The sequence below is a fragment of the Lissotriton helveticus genome, chromosome 1_1 (assembly GCF_964261635.1).
Source record: "Lissotriton helveticus chromosome 1_1, aLisHel1.1, whole genome shotgun sequence".
Classification (NCBI taxonomy): Eukaryota; Metazoa; Chordata; class Amphibia; order Caudata; family Salamandridae; genus Lissotriton; species Lissotriton helveticus.
The window spans coordinates 1,085,760,206-1,085,784,988 of NC_136057.1; the positions used below are offsets into that span (position 1 = coordinate 1,085,760,206).

At 48.9% G+C, this 24,783-nt stretch overlaps 1 protein-coding gene across 3 annotated transcripts in view; it reads left to right on the forward strand.

Moving 5' to 3' along the window:
* Window positions 1-24,783, forward strand: part of CAPS2 (calcyphosine 2) — an 887,654-nt gene that overhangs the window by 227,486 nt on the left and 635,385 nt on the right. For 2 of the 3 annotated variants that reach the window (XM_078678133.1, XM_078678152.1), the window contains one exon: window positions 21,136-21,177. The exons of the other annotated variant lie outside the window; for it this stretch is intronic. In XM_078678133.1, the coding sequence (XP_078534259.1) occupies window positions 21,136-21,177 (42 nt within the window). The remainder of the gene's footprint in view (window positions 1-21,135; window positions 21,178-24,783) is intronic. 3 annotated transcript variants of the gene reach the window in all.

Genomic DNA, 24,783 nt, shown 5'->3' on the forward strand with positions numbered 1-24,783 from the left:
GGCGCGCGCTCTCTTCAGCCTCACGGAGCTCCCTCCTCCTTCCAGCGACTGAGCAGCCCTCCTGCAGCCTCGACCCCACGCCTCAAGCCGCGCAGCGGCACCCGCGAAGCGGGTGCTGCAAGAAGTTAACGAGCGGCAGAGGCGGTCAATCCCTCCAGGGATACAGGGAGGCTGGATGTCACGGAGTCAGCGTTTCAGCGGCAGTAGCATCCAAGTAAGCTTTCAAACGGAGTCCCACTGTGGATTGGAAAGCTTCCCGCTTTTGATTTCTGGTCGGCCAGGGGGCGTGTCCTGCTGGGGGCGCGGCCGTGCACACCTGTGTAGCGCAGGGACTCCTGGTCTTCAGAGTCCCTGCGGCGCGCGCTCTCTTCAACCTCACGGAGCTCCCTCCTCCTTCCAGCGACTGAGCAGCCCTCCTGCAGCCTCGACCCCACGCCTCAAGCCGCGCAGCGGCACCCGCGAAGCAGTTAACGAGCGGCAGAGGCGGTCAATCCCTCCAGGGATACAGGGAGGCTGGATGTCACGGAGTCAGCGTTTCAGCGGCAGTAGCACCCAAGTAAGCTTTCAAACGGAGTCCCCTGCTGCAGTAAATATGACCTCCGACCCCACCAATTCAATTGCCGAGGGAGGGAGTGAGTGAGTTGCGCGGCAACAGTTGGTAAGTCAAGGTCACAGAGTTGGTGGGGTGTAATATCTGACCTGATCACCTCTTATGAAGCCCCAAAACTTTTCAGTCTCATACAGATTACCAGTCATTGCCCCCTGCTTGGTCGAAGAAGGTTGTCACATCGCACTAGCTACTCTCACCGGGTCTATATTGATATATGGGATTGCACTGTATTTTTGCCCAGTGAAAAGAATACTTGAGCACTTCCAAGGCATTCACACGATACAATTCGACTGATAATGGGCTATCCCAGAGTTATTTGTTTATTTCCCTTTCTGGAAAAAATCACTGTCTCGATATTAGAGCCAGTGTCGTTTAAGGTTTATCTGAGGTATCTATAGAAATACCCAGTCTGGTATTTGAGCAATTGCGCTCATCTGATTCTCGGCTGTTTTAATAACGCAATCTTCAGCTGCAGAATTTTTAAGCTATCATACTTTGCAGAATTCCGTTCTGGTTTCCGGTACGAGTAAGACAAAGCTACCCTCCTTTAGAGAACTGTGAAAAGTGTGTTATGTTTTTGCCTTGCCCACACTTCCTGAGACTTCAGTCTCTTTGCTTTACATCCGTTATTTATTGTTCCCCACAGCGCTGTGGAGCCCTTTTGAATATGTGCACACTACAAAGGGAAGTTGAATTAAATAGGATAACACTTGTAAGATTTGCTATAATATTTTAGGAGACCGTGTAAAGAATGTGTGATAATAAAGGATGTTTCTTAGGAGATCTGCATGACGTTTGGTCACGAAGCAGGTAACAGGGGCACATACAAGCTGTGGGGCAGCACGAGAGGGCTTAGGCAGTGTGCACGGTATGTGTATTAGGAAGCAGCTACATAATGACATGCAAAGACAGCGGGCATCAGCGGAGTTTACTGAGGGGATCTGTGTGACGTCATTATAAAAGAGCTAGATTTGAGGATGACTCCGAATCGTGACAACATATTTAATGTGTGGCGGTAACACGGGAGGTCTAAGGTGAGATCTGTGTAATAAGGGGTTAGAATACAGCAGGGGCACACATAGAAAGTGTGTTAACACTAGTGGCCTCTGAGGAGAGGTGAACGCTATGCGGTTATGAAGGTGTCATCGAATTATGGATTTACATAAGAAAAAGCTGACGTCAAATACAGAGGTTGTGTAGCAAGGGAGGTCTCACAGTTGATTACATTATCTGAGTGGAGGGTGAGAGATTTCTTGGTGGATGGGTGAGATCGTTCAGTTTGCTGGACGTGGAGGAGACCTCTGAGGAGATGTTTCACAGAGTAATTCTTACAAATGGGTGCCAACATTTGAATATGAAACATAGGATTAGACTAAGCCATTCTACTTTTTTACTATGATAACAAACAGGCTTCCTTGCCTGCTAAAACATCATCAGTTTGCATTTCTGCCATTTTTTTATTGCCAAGGCACATTATATGTTCATTTACTCTCCATATGGCAGCCCTGTGATTGGCTGCTGCCTGCAGCCAGTGGGGTTCCAGTCCGGTCATAACGTGTTAAATTCACTCAGAAGTTCGCATTGGCATGGCAGCATGCGTAGCTGCTTGTAGAGGCCCAGGCTGTTACAAGCGTGTGTGTTTATATTCTGGCCACCTTAAGTAGGCGTTCATTTCTCAAAAGTATATGGGGGTAATTTTAACAGGTTCTAACAGTTTTGGCTATGTTGTATGGGAGATTATTGCACCGGCCTCAGCCTATGAGGATAATGGAGAATGGTGCTCAGCCTGTCCGCCTGTGAGTCCGCTCACTGACTCTGTGACAGGCAGCTGAGATACCTGGATCCCTGTGTAACTTGTCTTGTTCATGTTGGAGCCTCACACATCCTTCCTGTTGGGCTGGGGGTCCCACGTCACATGGCCCTGGAGTTATGATGTTCTCCTGATTGATTGCTGACGGTAGGGGGCCATAGGCTGGCAATGATTTCTGGTGCTTTGCTGCATTTTTCAGATTTTCTTCGGTGTTTCTTGTTGCTCAAATGGGTGTAATTTCAGATATTTATTTGTTTCCCCAGTCATCATTGCTTCATTTTGCTTGTGAGAAAGTGTCACTCATAGTCATTGAAATGTCACTCACAATTACACTGAAATTATGAAAATGTCACGTATAGCAATTTGAAACCTTGGCAGCTATGCAGTATTGGGCACAGGACTGCCTCGGCCGGGGGTGACTTCAGGTCTGGTTGTAAGTAATGACTGTGACAGCCGTGCCGCAGGCGGGAATTTTAATGCAGCCCAGCAGGATTCATTGTAGTAGGCAACAGTGAACGAGATCCTTAACTGTTTCCTGAGCCTGCTGGCGGCAGCGCCGGGGCAGGGAAGTCTGCGTGGAGCAGAGCCGGCACGCTAGCAGCGTGACAATGCATTTCAGTGCGGTGATGCGGAACACCACACTGAAATGCGTTATTGTCATGTCTGATGCGTGATACTTGGCACGCCTGGATCTGACTGCCTCTGGTGCGTGCTGCAGGACTCTTAGCGGCACCAGTGTGTAAAATGAAAATCCAGGGTTAAATGGAATTCCAGTGACATGGACTCATCCTTCTTAAGCGCTTAAAAAGCAATGTTTTAACAAGCTTTTGAAGAAAGCGATTGCAGTCCTCTATGTTAGATTCATCGTTTAACACTCACAGGAAATAACGCTCCATTTTGTTAAAATCATAAATGTTATGTTAATGAAACAGGTACCAAATTTACTAACACACAGAAGATTACTGTGTCCTAAAATGCCAGCTACAATTTGAACTACTGCCATCAGAAAAACACCAAAACCCTTAATCCAACACTAACCTGTGTTTATGTGTGCTTGAAAGATAAAAGGAAAGTATTTCGCCTGAGCCAGATCCTGCTGTCTCCTAGAATAGATCTTTGTTCTGTGTTTTGGGGCTGCTGCCTCTGTGAGAATAACACTAGTTTCATAGTTGTAGAAATTATCTGTGCTCAGACCGGCTATCACAGCTCTGTTTAGTAAATTTCTAACTCCGCAGGAGTTGGTTGGGTCCTGCAGGCAGATGCTTGTTGGTCTGTTGGTAAACATACCCAGGGCGCGATTTATTCAATGAAATTGAGTGCTTATGCATTGTCGGCAATGGAGTTCTTCTAACCCCATTATCTTCACCGGCTTTACAGCGTCCTCTAGTGCAACAATTTAAGTGCACACATTACAAGGGTGTAGCCAGGATTCCTTTTTAAAATAATTTTCATTTATGTCGAATTACCTTTTAACGTTCTGTCTGTTACAGCTTCCAACTGCTTGTAATAAATTAAATCTTGATTTTCTTTGCACAGACTAATGGGCTTGTTATTATGAACCACTATTATGTACATCAGAAAAAGGCAAGAGAAGTGCATAAAAGCAATACTCACAGAGGTGAAAATACAGTTTAATGCTTTACTGTTAGGTGGTTGAATTTCTTGCCGCTCAGATTATAAAAACCTGGTTCAGAATTGATACACTACCTGGGTACTTCAAATGTCCAGGCTTTGGCTAACATTTCTTGAGGAAATTTATAGTGATAGAAACATGTTCAACTATAAGCACAGGCCTGATCTCTGTTTGCTGTTGGATCTGTTTTATAGCTCCCCTGATTGCTGGGATTGGTTGGATGCTGATATGAGCCTTGGCTCTCTGTTGGATGAGCAGTCCTGGAAGCTAGTGAGGTAGCACAGCAGGTTAGGTGCTCGCAACAGAGATCTGTGTTTAACCCGTAGGTCCCAGTCTCAAATCCTGGCAGTTCCAACTAATCTTGCTGTTGTTTCAAAGTCGATATATTTAGTATCACAATAGGCATCTACATATTACCTGCCTCACTGTAAACAAATCAGACTGAGCATACAACTCATTTATCATTATAGCACGGGCATAGAGTAAAAAGGGTGCAAAGTTTATGCTGCTGTTGTGCACCATTCAACAATAGTGAAGTCATTATTATTTTGTTTTTTACAGTAAGCATTTACTGACTGAGTAATGTAATTATAATTAGCAGCTGGGATTCTCGCTGGTTCCTCTCAGCCTGCTTGGTCAGATCTTACATCCGACAGAGCCTGGACAGACTATTTGTCAATTGTTAGTACCTTTTCATTTCTGGTGGTTTACAGCAGTTTCAAGATCTTCTTAGAGTTTCTTGTTGCTCAAAAGAGTGTAATTTCTCATATTGATATGTGTGCTTGGTCTCCATTGTTTGATTTTGCTCGCGAGAGAGTGTCTCTCATTGTCGTTGAAATGTCGCTCATAATTCCACAGAAATTATGAAAATGCCACACATAGCAATCCGAAACCTTGGCAGCTATGACTTACTCACTAGTGAGCTGTACTGCTGCATCTGCTCCATCTCACTATCTCCTCGCTCCGTGAGGGAAAGAAATCTCAGTGCTGGATAAATGATGCAGCAGCAGTTTCAGGGCCATTGTAGGAGGTGGTGACTGCTGAGACAAGGTTAGACAAGTCCCCGTTGGCCTCAGATTCCTCCAAATTAAAATCCGGTTTCATCTGCTTTATTACATCAAAAAAGGCCATTTTTGTTGGCTCTTAGGGCTCAGTGCACTTCATCACCACTAACCAGTGCTAAAGTGCTTGCGCTCTTTCCTTTCAAACATGGTAAAATTGGCTTACACCAAATTGGCAATTTTAATTTACTTGTAAGTCCCTAGAAATGTGGTTCTACATGTACCCAGGGACTGTAAATTAAATGCTGGTAGTAGGCCTGCAGCACTTATTGTGCCACCCACTTAAGTAGGCTATTTAAAGATGTGTCATGTCAAGGCGAGGGCCTTTGTGTTAATTTTTCATGCTTTCTGGCCAGGGTGCCATTTGAGACATTTCCATTACTAATATTAGCCTGGGTGCTTATGTGTGACGTTTCCATGCTTTCTGGCCTGGGTGCTTAATTATGTGTACTATTTCCATAGTTTCGGTCCTCAGTGACCTGGAGCTGGAGGCTCATGTGTGACATTTCCATTCTTACTGGCCTGGGTGCTTATGTGTGACGTTTGCATGCTTACTGGCCTGGTGGTGGGACCTGGCCTGGGTCAGTGCCTAGGTGCTTATGTGTGACATGTCCACAGTATTCTGGCCTCAGTCAGTGGCCTGTGTGCTCATGTGTGACCTCGCATGTCAATGCTTAATGTGTGATAAAATGAGGGACATTTTTACTACGCTTTAAAAGTTCAAACAATCTAATATGTAATGAAAAATGTGTTGAAAAATGCTCTGTTTTGGCCATTCTGTCTCAAATTTTCTTGGGGGGACAAGTTCAGCCCCCCAAACTCCTCCTAGTAGTGGTTGCTCACTGCGCTTGCTCTCTACACACCATGTGGGGGACTGGTCACACTTTTACTGTGTTCTCTCTGATTCACTACTTGTGTCTATTTTTGGCGCTCTCTGAAAGAATGTCTATGGGTACATATGACTGAGTGGGTAACCTGGTGCTCTTTAAGGTCATCATCTACTACTTACTGTGCTTTGAAAGTTGATACAATTGAATATGTAATGAAAAATGTGCTGTAAATTTCACCATTTTGGTCTGTCGTTTTCCAAAATTTTCGTGGGGGGAGAACCCCCCCAAACCCCCCCAAACCCCCCTAGAAGTGGTCCCGTTCGCTCGCTGCGCTCGCTACGTGCTGGACGGGGGCTGGTCTGCAGAAATTTGCCAGGGCTGCTTTCAGATCCCAGTCCCGGCCCTGCATGAGATGGGTTTGGCCCGGTCTCCGCTTACCTTGGGACTTAAAAGAATTTTTGAAGGATAATGTCTGAGATGGTAAAGTTCAGCAGAGCAAGGTATCCAGCAGTGTCCAAGGAGGAGACATCATTAGTGTGGAGCCGCTGGACGAGGTTCTCCTATACACCCCAACAAAGTGTAAGATGACTGGGAAAGGATACTTTAATAATTCAGCCATCCATTTCTGTCTGCAGCAGACTTCACTCTAAGCATTTATTTCCCAGTTCCAAAAATTCCAAGTTTAAAACTCCAGAGCACAAACTCTTCTTAGTAATAAAGTTTAGTCTTTAGTAGTTAACTGTTGCTTAAGTTTCAAAAAATGTTTTGGTGCCATATTTACTGTTTTAAAGAAAGAACACAAGACCTGGTAATGCCAAGGCAAGAAATGCCACCAGGCTGCATGATTATTACTGTATCATATTATCACAGCCTCTGTTCATTTTAAATCTCGAAATCGGAAACCTACTGACCAATTTTCTGTTTACTGCCAACTAGAATTCACAGTATTTTTTTTCTTTTTGATGTCAAACACACTAACTTTTAACTAAGATGCTAGGTCCATATTTCAGTGGGAAGACCCACTTATTCTCTTTTTAAGAAACGTAATCAGTTTTTCTCACGTTATGCAGTGCAAGTTATATAGTATGTCATAAAATTTGAGCAGGAAGTTAATATTGCTAGGAGAGTTACTTCCGGCTAGACCTCAGTTTAGTTCCAAAGGCACTCATAAAAGTCCTTTTCATGGGGGGCGTTAGAGGGCGCCAGGCAAGATGACCGCACTTTAGTGCAGCTCTACCCGGCTTATCTCTTATCCGCCCAATATCAGCTGACTATCGAGGCATCCAAGTACCCAGACGGACGCCCTACTTGGAGTGACACCTCCGCTGCAGTTGGGGGCCATTAGAGCAGTTGGTGAGCACTGTGTCATGGGGAATTTCGGCACGGGCTGCTCTGACCGTCTCGTGGCCAAGATGTTGGCCGAAGTTGCAAAGTACTACAACAACTGAGCGAAGAAGCTATGCTACCGGCATCTGCTGGTCCTTACTTCCCTGTGGTGCTGTCTGCGGGGGATCAAACCTGGCCTGTGGCTCCTTTACGACTCCTCGCCCTGCTCCGGCTGCAGGCCGCCTGTGGAACTGGTGCGGTAATTCTGACCCCCGTGCGGAGCCTGGAGTATCCTGCAGAGCCCACCTGAGGTCCTTGTCTGCTGTCGCGGAGGATTGTCAACGCCCGCTGCGGGCTGCAGTAGGTGGGAGCGGCTCTGGCCTTAGCTCGCTGCTGCGGAGGTGGGGGTAGGCCTGGGTTTTGGGTTATGGTCTGCGTGCATGGCGCACGTGGGCCTACTTGAATCGGTCTTCTTCAGGACGTTGGTCGGGCGAGGGGGAGAGAACCCCCCTGGTGAATGCTGCTTGTCACTCGGTCCCGATAGAGAGCTACTGCCTGGGGGCTATTTGATTTGTGGATCGGCCCCTCTGCTCAGGACACTGCTGCTTACTTTGCTCCCCGGGCCTGTAACACTGGCGTGGCTCCACGTGCGGCTCGGTGCTGAGCGAATGGTGGGTGCGGAGATTGACTTGCCATATTAAATCTCCCTGCGAGGGTACGCTGGAGATGGCAGTTTCTGGCAATTTCCTCCTGGACTTAACAGCTCTCTATATTAAGAGCATCTTTGCGGCCTACACGGAGGGCCGACTGCATTGTCACACAACACTCCTGAGTGGAGTGCCCGGGATTGCGGAAGCCAAACCACCTCTCCGTGCCTCTGTGGGAAGGCGTGTCTGCCCTATGGTGTATATTTGCGGCCTGTTGTGGGGACTGACTTTGTTGCCACACTACCTGAACTGTCTACTCCTGCAACCTCTCTCTCGCTTCTTGGGCCTGGCCTAGTCTTGATCGTTGGGGCACAAAGGCTGCGTACCATTTAAGTGCGCAGGTGGAGATTCCCATGTTAATAGCTCCTTGCCTTGCCAAGTAACCTACTCCTTGCCTGCTGTCTGGGAACTGGGTCACTAGGGCTTTTGGGAGGAGTTGCTCTGTGGTGGGAGTGCACCTGGAACTGTAATTACCAATCTGTTATTGTTGAGCCTCTGGAGCGTGGGGCTGTATACATTGCATGAACATTAGTGGCCTGATGGGAGCAACAACAACTGTAAGATTGTAGTATTGCCTTGCACAGTCACATTCCTCACAGTCTCCTGCGCTGGCTTGGCACTGATTGCTGGTGTGTCTGGGAAGGCATATATCTCCCTTGCTGTAAGGAGAGTTCCTTGCACTGTTCGAGTCCTACATCGCGCTTATTGCTGGATCTAGTGTCACAGGTGCATTTGAGGGGAGCTGCCATACTGCCGGGACTGTTGTTTATTACCTGCATTCTTCGTCACTCACAATGGAGAAGCCGGACAAGTCACAGCGCTACCTCACATTTGAGGCGTGAAAGTCAGGCAGGATCCAACAAAAAGCGACATCTGACTCTGAGGCTGATGTACAAGGGGAGGGCCCACCCAATCTGGAATCTATGCTGCTGGCAATGCAAAAAAGTTTCCAGGCTATTAAGGGTAGTATGCCGACTATAGATCATAGGCTGGATCATATGTCTTCGCAATTGGAAAAGCAGGATGCGAAAATGGGTTTCTAACACGGAGGATGGACTCAGCGATGTTACTAGCAAGACCCTCAATGTAGAAAAGGTCTTAGCACTCATACAGACGAAGAACAAAGACTTAGAGGCCCGGTCTTGCAGAAATACCTTTTGAATTACGGGTCTTCCAGAATCAACGAAGACTGGCAGAATGGAGCACTTCATTGAGACTCTACTTAAGGAAATATTTGGCCGCAAGCACTTGTTCTCCATGTATTTAGTAGAGCGTGCCCACCATTCTTTGGCAGCGCGACCGATCCCTGGTGCTCCGCCTCGCCCCATAATAGCTCGGCTATTGAACTACTGGGACCGTGATGTCATCTTACGGCTGGTTAGAGGTAAGGGCAATATTTGTCATCAGGCCTGACTTTACTGTCGCAGTCCAATCTGCGCGGCGTGAGTTTGGTGCACTTAAAAAATTCCTTCCGTCCGAAAACATCCCTTACGCCATGTTGTATCCCGCGCAACTCCGTGTTGCGCCAGAGGTGAATTTAAAAATGTTCTCGACCCATAAGGCGGCGATGGAGCATGTGAAACAATTGAAGAGACGCCGACGCGAGGTCGAGACTGAGCATTAAGAGAAGGAATAATTATATTAATGGTGGGCTGTTATTGTGTCTACTATGTGGCTCCTCCTGTTGGTGGGATTCACTTTCTGCCTCATGACTATATTCACTGCTCACATACATGGTCAGAGCGAGTGGTTTAAGGTTACATGTAAATTGGATTGGATGCCTCACGTTTAAGTATTTGCTCTTGGATCTTAGCACAGGTACTAGACCTGATCAGCCACCTCCTACGAAGCGGGAGGGCAGTAGCACTCTGACGCCCCCTGTAAGGGAGATTCCCACACTATGCTGTTTTTTTTTTTTTTTGACGCCCCCTATATGGGAGATTCCCACACTATGCTGTTTTGTTTTTTATTTTTTCTGGGCTTTGTTTAGTTACGACTGGGATGGCTTTGACAAGTTGGGTGTGCCTAAGTGGGTGAGGGTATGAGGGGGTGGGGTTGTTTGGTATAGTTGTCATGTGTTGAATGCCTTCTGTATGCACCCTGGAGACATGCTTTGCCTGATTTATCATGGACCTTTATGCTTCTGACGTTTTATATGACACATGGGCAGTAAGTTAAGATTCCTCACTTGGAATGTCCGTGGGCTTAACAGTCCCAAGAAGATCCTCACTGTGTTAGCCTGCCTGGACAGCATGAATGTACAGGTAGCCCTGCTGCAGGAGACCCACCTTACTAAGCTCTCTGAGAAGAACGTGGGCATGAGATGGGCGGGGTGATGGTAGCCTCCTTTTATTCCACCTACTCACGGGGAGTGATGATACTCGTTAAGAAGGGTATACCATTTCGAGTCCATAGCACAGAAATTGATGAGCAGGGCCAACTGGCTATATTGTACATGGGAAGATTGGTGGCACAAGTGTGCTTTTGGTTAATGTTTATGGTCCTAATGTGGACGATCAATCCTGTTTTGCAGATGTGTGGTGCCACGTTTCGGCTTTCCCCACTGCTGAAAATATTTTTTGGGGGGGAATTTTAATACATGCTTGGATATGAATGTGGATAGAGAGGGCTCCGGTGCTGGGCGACACAGGCTATCCACTGATGCACTCCGCGGAATACTGGACGCTGGTAATCTCCATGACATCTGGCGCATGTGGCATCCTGGCACCAGAGAAGGCACCTTTATCTCCACTGTTCACGACACATGGTCCCGTTTGGATTATTGGCTTTTCTCTGAGGCAGTGTGCCCCTGCGTGGTCGATGTTCAGCATTTGGCAAAAACTCTTTCTGATCATTCCCCTGTACTCCTCGAGATGAGGGTGCCTTCATTACAAGAGACCTCCGTTCTCATGGCGTTTGCAACTGTCATCTTTGACAGATCCGTTCTTTAAACATACTGTTGGTGAAGCAATTCATAACTACTTAACGGAAGATGACAGTACGGTTGAAAACGTGGGATTTCTGTGGGAGGTATTTAAGGTCCAGATTCGGAGGGTATGTATTGGAGCACAAGCTGGGGTCCTAAAAGATCTGCGTCGCAAAATCGACAGGCTCGCTGCGGACATATTCGCCTTGGAGCGTGATTACGTTCGGAACCCTGTCCCCGAACTACTATCTAAGATCTGTGAGATTGTATCGGAACATAATGAGACAGTGAACCAAGAAATGGTGCACAGATCTCGTCGAAGCACTGCTAGCTATTAAGGGGAGGGGGGACGACCTAGCTACTCGTTAGCACAGAAATTGGTGGCTCCGCGTAGCCAGGCTTACATCACCGAACTGGTGAACGGGGCGGGAGTGGCACACTTTGACACCTCAGGAATTAGCAGGGTGGTGCTGGACTTTTACTCTGTATGGAGAACGTGCTCAACCGCCTACAGCCAAAAGTAATGCATATTTAGAGAACGTGGCGCTGGGATGGTTGTTCCTGGCTCAGTGGGAATACCTCACGCAGCCATTTGATGTCGACGATGTTAAATTAGCTATTATATCGCTCCCCACTTGCAAAGCGGCAGACCTGGATGGACTCCCCAGCGAGTTTTATAAGGCCTATGTGGATGACCTGGCGCTACGGCTGCTGGATGTTTTTGCAGAGGCGTACGAAGCGGGATCTCTACTTCCCTCCCTTACGGAGGCCCTATTAGTACTGCTTTTGAAGCCTGACAAGGCGGCAAATGCTTGCGACTCTTACCGACACCTATCAATTATCAATATCAATGCCAAAATATTGTCTAGGATGATTGCTACCAGACTTCAGCCCTCAATCTTATACTCCCGGACCAGTCAGTGTTCGTGCCCTCTGCACTATCTTTTCTACATTACACTATTTCGAGGGGGATTGTCAGGCGGTGGCAGTGCTCCTAGATGCCACCAAGGCGTTTGATACTCTCCAGTGGGAGTATATGTTTACCGTCCTGCTGCGAATGGACTTGCCACCTTTTTTTAAAAAAAGTGGATTTATCTTCTGTACACTGCACCAGTCGCCCGGATTCATGTGAATGGCTGGGTATCTGACGCCTTCCCCATCAAATGTGGCACGCGGCAGGGGTACCCCCTGTCGTCCATGCTCTTTGCGCTTGCCCTTGAACCGTTGGCATGCAAGTTGCGCCAGCGACATGCCAGGCATGAGGTGGTTTCGACAGCGGCCCTTAGTGGTATCGATGTATTCAAATGATATGCTGCTCTGTCTGGGAACCTGCCATATATCAATAGGAACTGCTGTGAGAGTATGTCCAGTTCAAATGATACTCTGGCCTGGGCATCAACTAGGCTAAGTCCACTGTGTTCCCGCTGACAGCTGGCACCAGGGAGATAGAACTAAGACTTTCCCCTGAAGTGTTCAATCGACCCGGTGAAGCACCTGGGTGTATGGCTACACAGGGACCCAGAGGTAGTGATCACTGCTAATTATGGCCGTGCCGTTAACACGATCTCCGAAGAAGCTGCTTGCTGGGCTAAACTCCATCTTTCTCTTGCGGATCGCATAGCGGTCATAAAAATGACTTTTACCCAAGCTGCTTTACTTGTTCATTAATATTCCTATTCACTTGAATGTCGTGATGTTTAATATGCTGCAGACGACCCTGCTAACATTTGTCTGGGGGGGTAAGAGATCCCACTGCAGTTGGAGTGTGATGGTGCAAACGTTTGAGCACAGTGGTTTTGAGGCCCCTGACTTGCGCCTGTATTACTTATGCACACAGGCGCAGTATGAGCATTTTTGGTACTATCCACAGATGTTCCTGCCACATACGGCTGTTGAGGCGGATTCAGTGCTCTCGTTGCCTCTGGTTGTGGAGGGTGGGGGGCGCGTGCGGAAATTAGTCCAGTCCACTGCACAGCCTGGCTATGATAAACTCTAGCTAAGAGAGTACGTCTGGATTATTTATATGCCCCAACGTTGCCACTAGCAGCACACCCTGGCATATGTGCTGCACAAGAACCGGCGGCCTTGAAGGCACTGGGAAAGGTGGGGATTACAAAATTGGGTGACCTGTATAGCCAGGGACATTTCTGGTCACTGACGAACCTAAAGGGCGGGAGCGACGCTGGTATGATGCTGAATTTCACGTATGTGCGGATGCGGCAGGCAAGCCGCGATGTTTACCCGGCTTATCCGACCGAGCCACGCACGTTGCTGGCACCGCGGGTGGTGCTGGTGAGTGCAGAGCGCAGGGGCCTGATCACCAAACTGTACATCGCGTCTCTTAGGGAGATTGATCTCAGCGACACCCCTCCTACAACAATTGGAATGCTGTCTTGTGCAGCACATTATCGGTAGATGCCTGGAAATTCTTCTGTACATTAACATGGTGCTTGACGGCGAACTGAAATCTTCACATAATTTATTTCAAATACATAAATCAGCTCTATTATACACCGCCTCAATTGCGAAGCTTTGGCTTGCGTGAACATGCATGCTGTGTGTGCTGTGGGCAGGCTGATGCAGATTTTATGCATCTTGCCTGGAATTGCACTGGTATATATACCTTCTGGTTGAAGGTCATTTGTGTGCTTACAGATGTTGTAATGGAAACTGTTGAGTGTGTGCCTGCTATATGCCTGTTGGGCTGGGTACAGAAGCTTAAACTCTGCAATAGGCGGCTGTTGGCCATTTCCACTTTGTTCGCCAAGCGGGCCGTAGCGCAGTGTTGGGGAGCGAAATCTGTTCCGACTGTTAAGAGGTGGATCCGCGACCTGCTATATGACAGGGATCAGTTGGGTTTTTATGTGGAGGAACTGCCTGAGGCCTCGTGCCCTAAGGACTTTTGGGCCCCTCTAATGGGGTACCTCCTTGGGAATCCAGACATGCAGTACCTTCTTGTAATAACGAGCTGTCTATATGTGGTGGGAAAGCTGAGATTGTTAAAGAGCAATGTCATGTGTCACAATGTACTATCACCAGGGGTATTACGCATATGTCGGGATTTGGGGGGGGGGGGTGGGAGGTGGGTTTGTTGGATGAGGTTCTTTTGCTGCTTAATAAAGATACAAAAAAAGTCCTTTTCATGGTACAGATTCAATGGAATAAATACATATCCTTACTTTGGAAATTGGTCGAGTAAGGCCATCCCAAGACATCTCAAATTGATTCGCAACACACTCTGTGACCTAGGACTCACTCTAAATTAGCCCCATTGCAAACAAATTCATTTGAGTAGTGGCAGGCAGTTTCCTGGAGACTAGAATACCCTAATAAATGGGGGATTTTAGTCCCAAAAATGTCAGTCGTACATTTTCTGACTCCTGCCTTCACAGTAGATTTATGGTTACATAGAGCTGTGCACATATTATGTCCTAAAGTATCTTTTTGCCCTGGACAAATATACCTCGTTATCACGCTGTCTTTTTCTCAGCAGGGAATTACAACGCAGTTGTTACAACGACCGCGTTGTAATTCCGCATACCATTACCCCGCGAGTTGTAACGACGACGTGTGGAGGGGGTGGCGCTGGATGTTGGAATAGTATAATGTACTATTCCAACTCCAGTCTGTGCGGACAGTAGGGAAGGTGTTGGATTTTAAATCCAACACCTTCTTCCCCCTCCACAAGTCATTGGTCCAACTTGCGGAGTAATGGTATGCGGAATTAAAACGCGGTCGTTGTAACAACCGCGTTGTAATTCCCTGCAGGGCAAACGTTTTGTGGTAAATGTTGTTTATCTGCCCCGGACAGATAGAAACTTAGTACTCGTGTAATAAATGTCTCAAACTAACTTTTCCAGTGCTGCTTTGATTCCCAATCTGGTCATGCCATTCCATCGACTAACTTTAATGAGGTACAACAATGCTTCAATACTCTTGATCATTTAGTAGTCTTTTTGAAGCTCTATTGCAACCTTATGCAATGGGCACTAATAACCTCTATGGATTTATTCCATACCCAATGAGTTTGAGAAATGAGGGGTGGCTCTGACCTTATCGGCCCACCTTCCAGTTTGTTCCTACTCCCTAAAATCCCCTCACTGTCATTGGTAGGAGGAACTCAGAGCTATTTATAACTTTTCAAATCCAAACACCAGACGTGTACAAAAGGTATTGAGTGGGAAGTGTTACGTCATTGTCTTTGATAATCTTTCACATTTACTGCACCCACTGTATTGACATCATTTGAGGTAGCCATTAGACGCCCCACCACATATGAGATAGGTATCTGATCTGCATGATAGCTGGCCTTGCCACTTACTAGTATGCTACATATGTGCGATCTGCTCGCCACGCAGGTAGAGCAGGCACTTCACCTCATGGTGGCCTCCTTTACCTCCTTAAATTAACTTGCTTCTTACAAGTCATCTCATCAGCTGGCTTATGGCGATTAGTTCCATATGTGGATACATTTTGTTTCCTGGACAACCTGTACTCTTTCACGCTTCTCCTGCAGGCTCTAGCCCAGGCCTGGTGGCCTCAGTGTATAGGGCTTTCTGGCTTCTTCTGTTTTTTTATTTTTTTAAATTTTTAAGAAGACCTTTATTATACAATATGCTGGTATCATACAGTTCACAATCCACATCTTTACAAAGACTGCGCGAGTAGACATGAGTTTGCCAGGTACTGAACAGGATGACACAGCCATTTAGCCGACAACCCGGGGGTCCGGCGGCGAGTTCCATGTGTTAATTTGTATGACCAGCCGTTGACTAGCGACTTTAATGGTAGATCTCATGGTTTTACATTTTATCCTCAAGATTCATATCGCAATGATCACCCAGCATGTGTTTCCTGAATGTATCTCCCCAAAGTCCCATAGGTCGTGTATAAATCAGCTGTGGGCAGTCAGAAGGGGGGGGAGGGGAATCAATTATGTGTGCGTTCTCAGTGCTGAGTCAGTGTTGCCGTTCTTGTATTGGCGATGTGTGCTTTGGTATAGCTCACTGAGGCATAGGAGTGCGCAGATGTGGTCAGTAGGGTTAGTCCGCAGCCATGTTGGGTTGGGGCCAGAGTACACAGCAGTAGAGTATTTGCTTGTGCTCCCAGTTACATCACTGAGAGGGCGCTAGGGACATGGCAGCAACCAATAAGCAGTACGTCCCGTCTACGTGTAACACGTTTGTGGCCAGTTGTCCGTGTGTACCTCTTGTGGTATGTGAATGGTGTCACGTCTCTGCACCTCACAGGTGGCATGAGGTCCCAAGGGATCGTCTCTTGGTGGTAACATATTATCTCTTGAATCTTCATTAAAAAACCAGGAAAACGTGTCTAGTCCTTGAACTTGACCAGTAAACAAACTGTTCCCTGCGCCTATATATTGGCTGGGAAAAACCGGGGGGGGGGGGGGGTGGGGATGAGTGTAAGAGGCAGGGGAGGGGGGGGGGAGATCGTTGCTGGTTCCAATGCGGGGCATCTGTTGTAAGGTGGGGCCCAGCGAGGCTTCATGTAAAGTATGGGGACAGTCGAGGAGGGGGGGGGGGGAGTGTGGCGAGGGGAGGGGCTCAAGGTCCCTATCTCATTCAAGTGCGTGTGGGCAGTATCCGCAGTGCGGGGTCAGGGCGTAAGTCGGCAGTGTGCGGGGCAGCAACGCAAGCCAGCTGTGTGGCGATCCGTCTCCTGTCGGAGAACAGGCGGGCGGGGGGGGGGGTCGGCTCTTCTTCTTTTGGTGGCGATGTCTGCTGTCGTCTCGGGCGTGCCAGGGCCAGAGTAACGGCGCGCATGCAGTGTCTCAAAGGCGTCCTATGCGTGGTGGGGAGGCGGTAGCACCTCCACCCAGGGCCGCGTGCCAGCCAGCATCACCATGGCTATGTTATCTTTCGTCTCATGTAACTCCCCGCTCCTGGCAGGTGTGGTGGAATGCCTTTAGGAGGTCGTTCCAGAGCTGGGCGATGGGGAATTTGCAGAGTCCCGCCGTTTCTTCCCGGAGAAGAACCGTGCCCTCCGCTCGTGCCCAGTTAGTGAAGGAAGCGCGCCAATGTCGAACATGGGGGGAGGCCGCCGCCTTCCAGTGCTTGGTGATCAGGCGTTTAGCTGTTATAAGCCCCATGTCCCAGAAGCGGGTCCGCACTTTATTGAACTTCGTGCGTTTATACAATCCCAAGATGCATGCTTCCCACGTGTGTGGCATCTGCTCATCAGCGCTGCGTGTGAGGAGCGTCACGACCTCACTCCAGTAGGCGCTCACTTCAGGGCAATGCCACAGCATATGCAAGAGGTCAGCCCCAGCCTGGGAGCAGCACGGGCAGGCAGCATCCGTGGTAGCAAAGTACCTATTTATCTTGTCGGGCGTTAGGTAAGCGCGGTGCAGGATATAGAATTGTATGATCTTAAAACGGGGGCTGCGTGGGATGTATGTCGGCCCGGCTAGTATTATCGCCCATTCTTTGTCGGTGCAGGCCCGCCCCCTGTCCGCCGCCCACCCATCGCGTAACTGCAGCGCAGACGGCTGCGAGTGTGCCTGCAGAGCCTGCGCCAGCCAGTGGATGATGTGCGAGCCAGTTCCCATGACATGGAGGTACTGCATAAAGCAATGCATCGGCAGCTCCTCCGTCACATCCCCCCAGTAGGTAGTAAGTGTGCGCAAAAGGGACGCATGCAGCAGGAACTGTCCAGCTGGGAGATCCGTGGCGGCAGCCAGGTCCTCAAAGGTGAGCAGTGCTCCCTCAGCATACAGGTCGCCCAGGGTATCCACCCCGGCTTGTGTCCAACTGGTCAGACAAGTCGCAGTCAGTGCTCCTGTAGGGCTCGGAGTACCTAGAATGGGCATGGTCGGGGCGTAGGGGGTCACAGCCCGGGTGAGCTTCATACAGCGTAGGAAACATTTTCGTGCCACCGCTAAGTGTATCTGAGGGGGGCGGGGGGTTCGGGATAACGGGTGGAACAGGGTATTGATTTGCGTTTGCGTCCAGGCAGCCGCGTCCGAGGCAGTATCCTCAAGGTGTCTGCCGCCCAGCCACTCCGACACCCACTGCATTTGCGCCGAGAGGTAGTACAGTTCCATGTTGGGAACTGCCAGGCCTCCCAGCACCGTTGGCATGTAGAGCTTAGTCAACGCCACCCTGGGTCGGCCCTTGTTCCAGATGAGGCTCCTCAGCAGGGTCTCCAGGTCTCGGAAAATTTTGTTCGGTACGTAAGTCGGTACATTAGCGAAATAGTACAGGAGTCTAGGCAGTACTATCATTTTGATAAGTGCTATCCCGACTTGGGACATTAAGAGGTAGGGTGTTCCAGAACGTGATCTGCGCCCGGATCGAGGCAACTGCTCTCAGGAGGTTCCCCTCCAGGACATCCAGCGGAGTCCGATAGATCCATATCCCCAGATATCGGAAAGTGGTGGGATACCACTGCAGCCTGCCGCCGCCCAGTCGCACATCACATTCGGGTGTATCCGGGTGGAAGGAGTAAGCCCCCGATTTGGACCAGTTGACTCGCAGTCCCGACATCTCCTCGAAAGTTCGGAAGACGTTGGCCAGCGAGTCTGGGATGTTGGTTATATCTCTGACGTACAACAGTAAATCATCTGCGTACAGCGACACTGCGTGGAGACCGTCCGCCAGTGGGATGCCCCAGTCGGCTCCCCGTGCCCTAAGTATCGTGGCCAGGGGCTCCATGGCTAGAGAGAACAGCAGAGGCGACAGGGGGCAGCCCTGTCTAGTGCCCCTACAGACTCGTAGTGCGTCCGAGATCAGCGCACCCGTGCGCACCCGAACTGTCGGCTTGCCATAAAGCAATTCCACCATAGCTTCGTATCCGCCACCCAATTGGAATTTTTCCAATACCGCTCCCAGGTACGGCCACTCCACCGAGTCGAAAGCCTTTTCCAGGTCCAATATCAAGCACCCTGCTCTAGGCCACCGCAGGGTGGCATACTCCTGCACCCGGAAAAGGCGTCGGATATTGTGGGAGGTGTGGCGCGTTGGGACAAAGCCATTTTGATCCTGGTGCACCAGTCGGGGCACATAGGGGGCCAATCGTCGAGCCAGAGTGGAGGCCAGTATTTTGTAGTCTGTATTGAGCAGCGCCAGCGGGCGAGAAGAGCCCACTTGTGTGTGGTCTTTGTCCGGTTTGGGGATGGAGATCAGGGTCGCCTCATTTAGCGTCGGGGGCAAGGCTGCGTCCTCTAGGGCCGCAGCATACATCCTCAGAAGTTCAGGGATGAGTATGGCCGAGCCTGCTTTGTAAAATTCGGCTGGAAGCCCATCCGGGCCCGGGGATTTGCTATTAGACAAGTTAAATATTGCGTCGCGAACCTCGTCAGGGTCGAGCCGGGCTCCCAGTTCGTCCTGTTGCGCAGCAGTCAGTTGCGGCATTGGTAGTGGGGCAAGGTAGCCAGCGATGTCGGGGCACGGGTGAGGCAGCCGTGAGCGATACAGCGCGGTGTAATGTGTGGTGAATGCGTCGTGGATCTGATGCTGTTTCTGGCTTCTTCTGTGGTGCTACACCGATCTCCTCTGAGGAAATGGTCGCTGCAGCTCATAGGCTTCTGGGTAAGTTTGGTGGCAAGTGGCTACCTAAAAATCCGAACTGGAAGGGACCCAACATCACATTCCTTTGTCAAATTCACTCCCCAGTGCTGTCTTTAAATAAAAAGTGGTATTTTACTTTGTGCAGTTTCGAAAGGTACTTACAAGTCAAAACGTCCTTTCTACATATGCATTATTTAGATCTATTGGTGTTTAATGCTGTCCCAGGTATGTATTTTACAAAGGATATATTGGATATTGTGGAGAAGTGTGGCTCACTGGTTAGAGGCGGCAGACCCTGAAGCAGAGGTCAGACCCGGGACCAGGGTTCAATTCCCGACGCGGTAGGGTCTTGAGCCCAAATATCCACGGACTCGATAATTCTCGTTTCGGTGCCTACTCGAGTCACAGGTTCACACTCTGCAGTTCTGGGCATTAGCTTGCTTAATCTCCACTACGGCCCCCCCGCGGCGGGATGCCTGGCTTTCACCTTGGGGATGCCCAGTACGGGTATCTCACAGGGAAAAACCAGGACGGGTTCCCAAGGCAAGCGCCGAGATGCCTACGGGTAATCGAGCGCTATATAAGAACGCTTAATAATAATAATAATAATAATAATAATATATATGCAGTTTCTCTCTACATGGAACTCAGTGCATTAGAGGATATGTGCTTGGAACATAATGTAATCCCCATGTTGCCGAAAGCTGATCAATTTTTCATTCCACTCTGCACAATATTAAAGTTACCATTCCCATGGATTTAAGGGCAAAAGGCCTCCGTAGGAAAATCAACTGCTTTGCTTTCCTCTCATTTTGTTTTATAACTCTTCATAATTAGAGGTGGAAACTCATCAATTAACAGCCGTCAGCTAGAATCCTCAAAAATAGATGACTTCGGTACTTCTAAACTGTTGAAATATATATTGTAATGTGTAGTTCCTTATGTAGCCGATTAAGCATCAACGTTGTGTGGTATATTTATTTACTAAAGCATTCATATAGAACACTGTCTACTTGAAGGTATCAGTAGACTGTACATAAAACATGGTGAATTGGATATACTTTACCAATCCATAGAATAAGATATAACATTCAAATACATTGTGGGTGGTGTTATACAATAAAGTGAGACTAGATGAGGAGTAGGGTCATGGATAAAAGAGAGTAAAAAGGGACGTCTAGTTTAAGATGCATTGATGGCTAGAGAAGAACGTCTTAGATTAGATGTTTTGTGAAGAGAGCATTTTTCGGTTTTTCACAGTTTGATTTATGGGTGTTTAGTTACATTTATAAATAGTAAGATTTTCTAATGTTCGGTTTGAATTGGAATTAACGAATCGAATATTTATGGATGCATGCAAAATTGCCTTTGCAGAATAAATGTCCATGCTGATGAGGGAGTCTAACAAAGACTCAGTGTTAAGGAAATAAATGAGTAGGTGGAGTGTACATGAATTCTACATCAGTTGCACAAACTTCTATTCTCAAGTCACCAATATTTTTGTTGATTGAGATATACCTAACCTTTCGCCTCTGTCTTGTCATTCAGCGCAACTGTTTGGAAGGCAGGGAAAGTGGTTGTTTTTAATATTTATAATCACTACAAACAGCTTTTTGTAGCAAAAAAATATATATTGTATGCAAAATTAAATGTGTCAATGACCGAAGTTTTTAAATGATATCATTTTTCTTTATTATTTCAAAGGTTCCTCAGGGGGTAAAAAAAAACAGTGAGAGGAAAATGGAGGTAATCTGACATTTTTATATTGCAGATATGAATGTATTGAAATGTTCCCGTAGCCATAGATTTTAAAGACAATTTATATTTTGAATTATTTTCGAGTTGGTCGATACCAAGCTCTAACCATGGAGTGGGAGGGCAGATAAAATTTAATATGTGAAGCATGTGCTGTAAAAAAAAAAAAATCCCAGATTGAGTAAGCGGATATCAACAAGATGTCTATCCTGGAATTTGTCAATGGCCAATGGAAAATAAAAATAAAACATCAAGTAACTGTATTGGTGCTTAAGTGAGACACTTTTTTCCAGCTGGTTTATTTGGTAATATAAACTAATTCAGGCAGGTCATTTTATGCTCTGAAGGGTTCCTCCAAGAACTGAGTCTGTGTCCTTTTGCCTAGAAGGCTCTATGTGGAATTGTATCTTGTGCTTTCTGTCTTTAACAACTTTTGAGCATATAATCACTTATGATACTAAACTGGTGATGTGGACCAATCTTTTTCTTTTTTCGATAACCTTTAAATCACTTCACTGGGAGAGGTAAGGTAATGTACTTTTTAGAGCCCTTTTCTGCTTTCCATAAGGACTAGGTGATCCTTCGCACAAATCCTTTGTTCACTGCTGTTAAAATGCACACCATTTCTCTATTTTGCTGTGTGTAAACGTGAGGTGAGTGTGCTTTGAATAAGCTGAGAAGTATCACTACTTGAAAGGCTGTCACACTGTTTTTATTAGGCAGGCCTAATCCTTTTTCAATCCTTTTTAAGCTTTTAAAAATATTTTTAACTGTTAAGACTTACTAGTCTTGGGGAGCGATGGGGAAAACAAGAGCCTTCAATCAATCAATCAATCAGAGTACTTGCAGAGCGCGCTACTTACCCGTGAGGGTCTCAAGGCGCTGAAGGGAGGTGGGAGTGCTGCTACTGCTCGAAGAGCCAGGTCTTGAAGAGTCTTCTGAAGGCGAGTAGGTCTTGGTTCTGCCGTATGTGGGTTGGGAGGGTGTTCCAGGTCTTGGCGACGAGGTAGGAGAAAGATCGGCCACCAGAGGTTGTTCGTTGAATGCAGGGGACAGAGGTGAGGGCGAGGCTGGTGGAGCGGAGCTGGCGGGTGGGGGTGTAGAAGCTGAGTCTGCTGTTAAGGTAGGCTGGTCCGGCGTTGTGGAGTGCTTTGTGTGTGTGGGTGAGGAGCTTGAAGGTGATCCTCTTGTCGACGGGGAGCCAGTATAGGTCGCTCAGGTGGGGGGTGGTGTGTCTGCGGCGGGGTACGTTGACGATCAGTCGGGCAGAGACGTTTTGGATGCGTTGTAGTCATTGTAGGTGTTTGGCTGGGATTCCTGAGTAGAGTGCGTTGCCGTAGTCCAGTCTGCTGCTGACGAGGGCCTGTGTCACCGTTCTTCTTGTTTCGGTTGGGATCCACTTGTAGGTCCTGCGGAGCGTGTTGTAGCAGGAGGAGGAGGCGGCGTTGACCTACTTAAGACATGGAGAGGGAGGAGTTGAGGATGAATCCTAGGTTGCGTGCATGGTCGGTGGGTGTTGGTGCTGTTCCCAGTGTGGTCGGCCACCAGGAGTCGTCCCAGGCTGAGGGGGTGGGTCCGAGGATGAGTACCTCCGTCTTGTCTGAGTTCAGCTTCAGACGACTGCTCCTCATCCAGTCAGCGACAGCCTTCATTCCCTCGTGGTGGTTGGTTTTGGCGGTGTGTGGGTCCTTGGTGAGGGAGAGGATGAGCTGGGTGTCGTCGGCGTAGGATATGATGTTGAGGTCGTGATGGCGGGCCACTTGTGCGAGGGGGCCCATGTCTCTGTTGAACAACGTCGGGCTGAGGGATGAGCCCTGGGTGATGCCGCAGATGAGGTCGGTGGCTTCGGATCGGAAGGGTGGGAGGCGGGCGCTCTGAGTTCTGCCGCAGAGGAAGGACGTGGTCCTGTCAAGGGCCTTCTCTTGGATTCTAGCTTCTAGGAGACGTGTCTTTAGCGTGCGATGGCAGACCGTGTCGAAGGCGTCCGGCAGGTCCAAAGATGAGGGCTGATGTTTTGCCGTTGTCTAGTTGGTGCCTGATGTCGTCTTTGGCGGTGATGAGGGCTGTCTCGGTGCTGTGGTTTCGTCTGTATCTGGACTGGGACGGGTCCAAGATGTTGTTGTTTTCCAGTGGCGGGCCAATTGCCTGTTGACGATTTCCTCGATGACCGTTGCCGGGACTGGAGCAGGGAGATGGGCCGGAAGTTCTTAAGGTCCTTGGGGGACCACCTTGAGCTTCTTGAGGAGGGCGTTGATTTTGGCGTGCTTCCAGCTTTCCGGGAATGTCGCTGTTTCGAAGGAGATGTTGATGACCTTCCGTAGTTGGGGTGCGATGGCTGCGTCTATGTTGAATACGTGGTGTGGGCACGGGTCTGACGGAGATCCTGAGTGGATGGAGTTCATGACCTTGCGTGTCTCGTCATCGTTGACGTTGGACCAGGAAGTCAGGTGGATGGCGCTGGTGGTGTTCACAGGGGAGGTGGAGTCTGGCGTAGTTGGGGAGGTCGTGGTGTTGAAGCTGTCGTGGATGTCAGCGATCTTGCAGTGGAAGAAGATAGCTAGTGAGTCGCACAGTTCTTGTGAGGGCGGGATGTCGTTGGCGCTGGGGTTGGAGAGTTCCTTTACGATGCTGAAGAGCTCTTGTCTTGTTGTCGTGTGCGTTGTTATCCAAGCGGTCTTTGGAGGAGAATCTCTTGGCTAATCTGATGAGTTGGTGATGTCTGTGTGCGGCGTCCTTGTGGGCTGCGTGGTAGTCCGGTGTGCGTTCGTGGAGCCATATTTTCTCCAGTTTCCGGCATGTGCGTTTGGAGGTCAGGAGCTCGTCGGTGATCCAGGTGGCTCTCTTGCTGGTGTGGCTGTTGGAGGGTTTGGCGCAGTCGTCGATCCACTGTCGCAGGTTGCGGGCTGCGGCGTCTGGATTGGTGGGGTCGGTCGGTGGGTGGGTTCTGGGTGAGGGTGGTGATCAGCCGGTCTTCAGTGACTTTGCTCCAGCAGCGGCGAGTCTGCTGTTGGGTGCGGGTGTGCGTGGTTGGTTTCTTGAAGGTGAAATGAATGCAGCGGTGGTCGGTCCAGTGGAGTTCGGTGGTGTGGTCGAAGGCGGCATGGTTGCCTGTGGAGGAGACGGGGTCCAGCGTGTGGCCGGCGGCGTGGGTGGGTGCGGTGACGAGTTGTTTGAGGCCGAGGTTGACGAGGTTGTCAATCAGGATGGCGGAGTTGGCGTTGTTGTTGTTCTCGAGGTGGAAGTTGAGGTCCCCAAGGAGGATGTAGTCCGTGGAGGCAAGTTTATAGGTGCCGGCGAGGTCGGCGATGGAGTGGCTGAACTGAGCCCGGAGTCCGGGGGGGTCTATAGATGAGTGTTCCTCTGAGGGTGGTGTTGGGGTCGGTGTGGATCCGGAAATGCAGGTGTTCGGCGGTGTTGAGGGTGTCGGCTGCGTGGGTGGTGACCTTGAGGGTGGACTTGTGGACGATGGCTATTCCTCCTCCGGTTCCGTTGGCGCGATCCCTGCAGGTGATCTTGTAGACGTCCGGGATGGCAATGGCGATGTCGGGTGCCTACGAGTTATTTCACCAGGTCTCGGTCAGGAAGGCCACGTCTGGG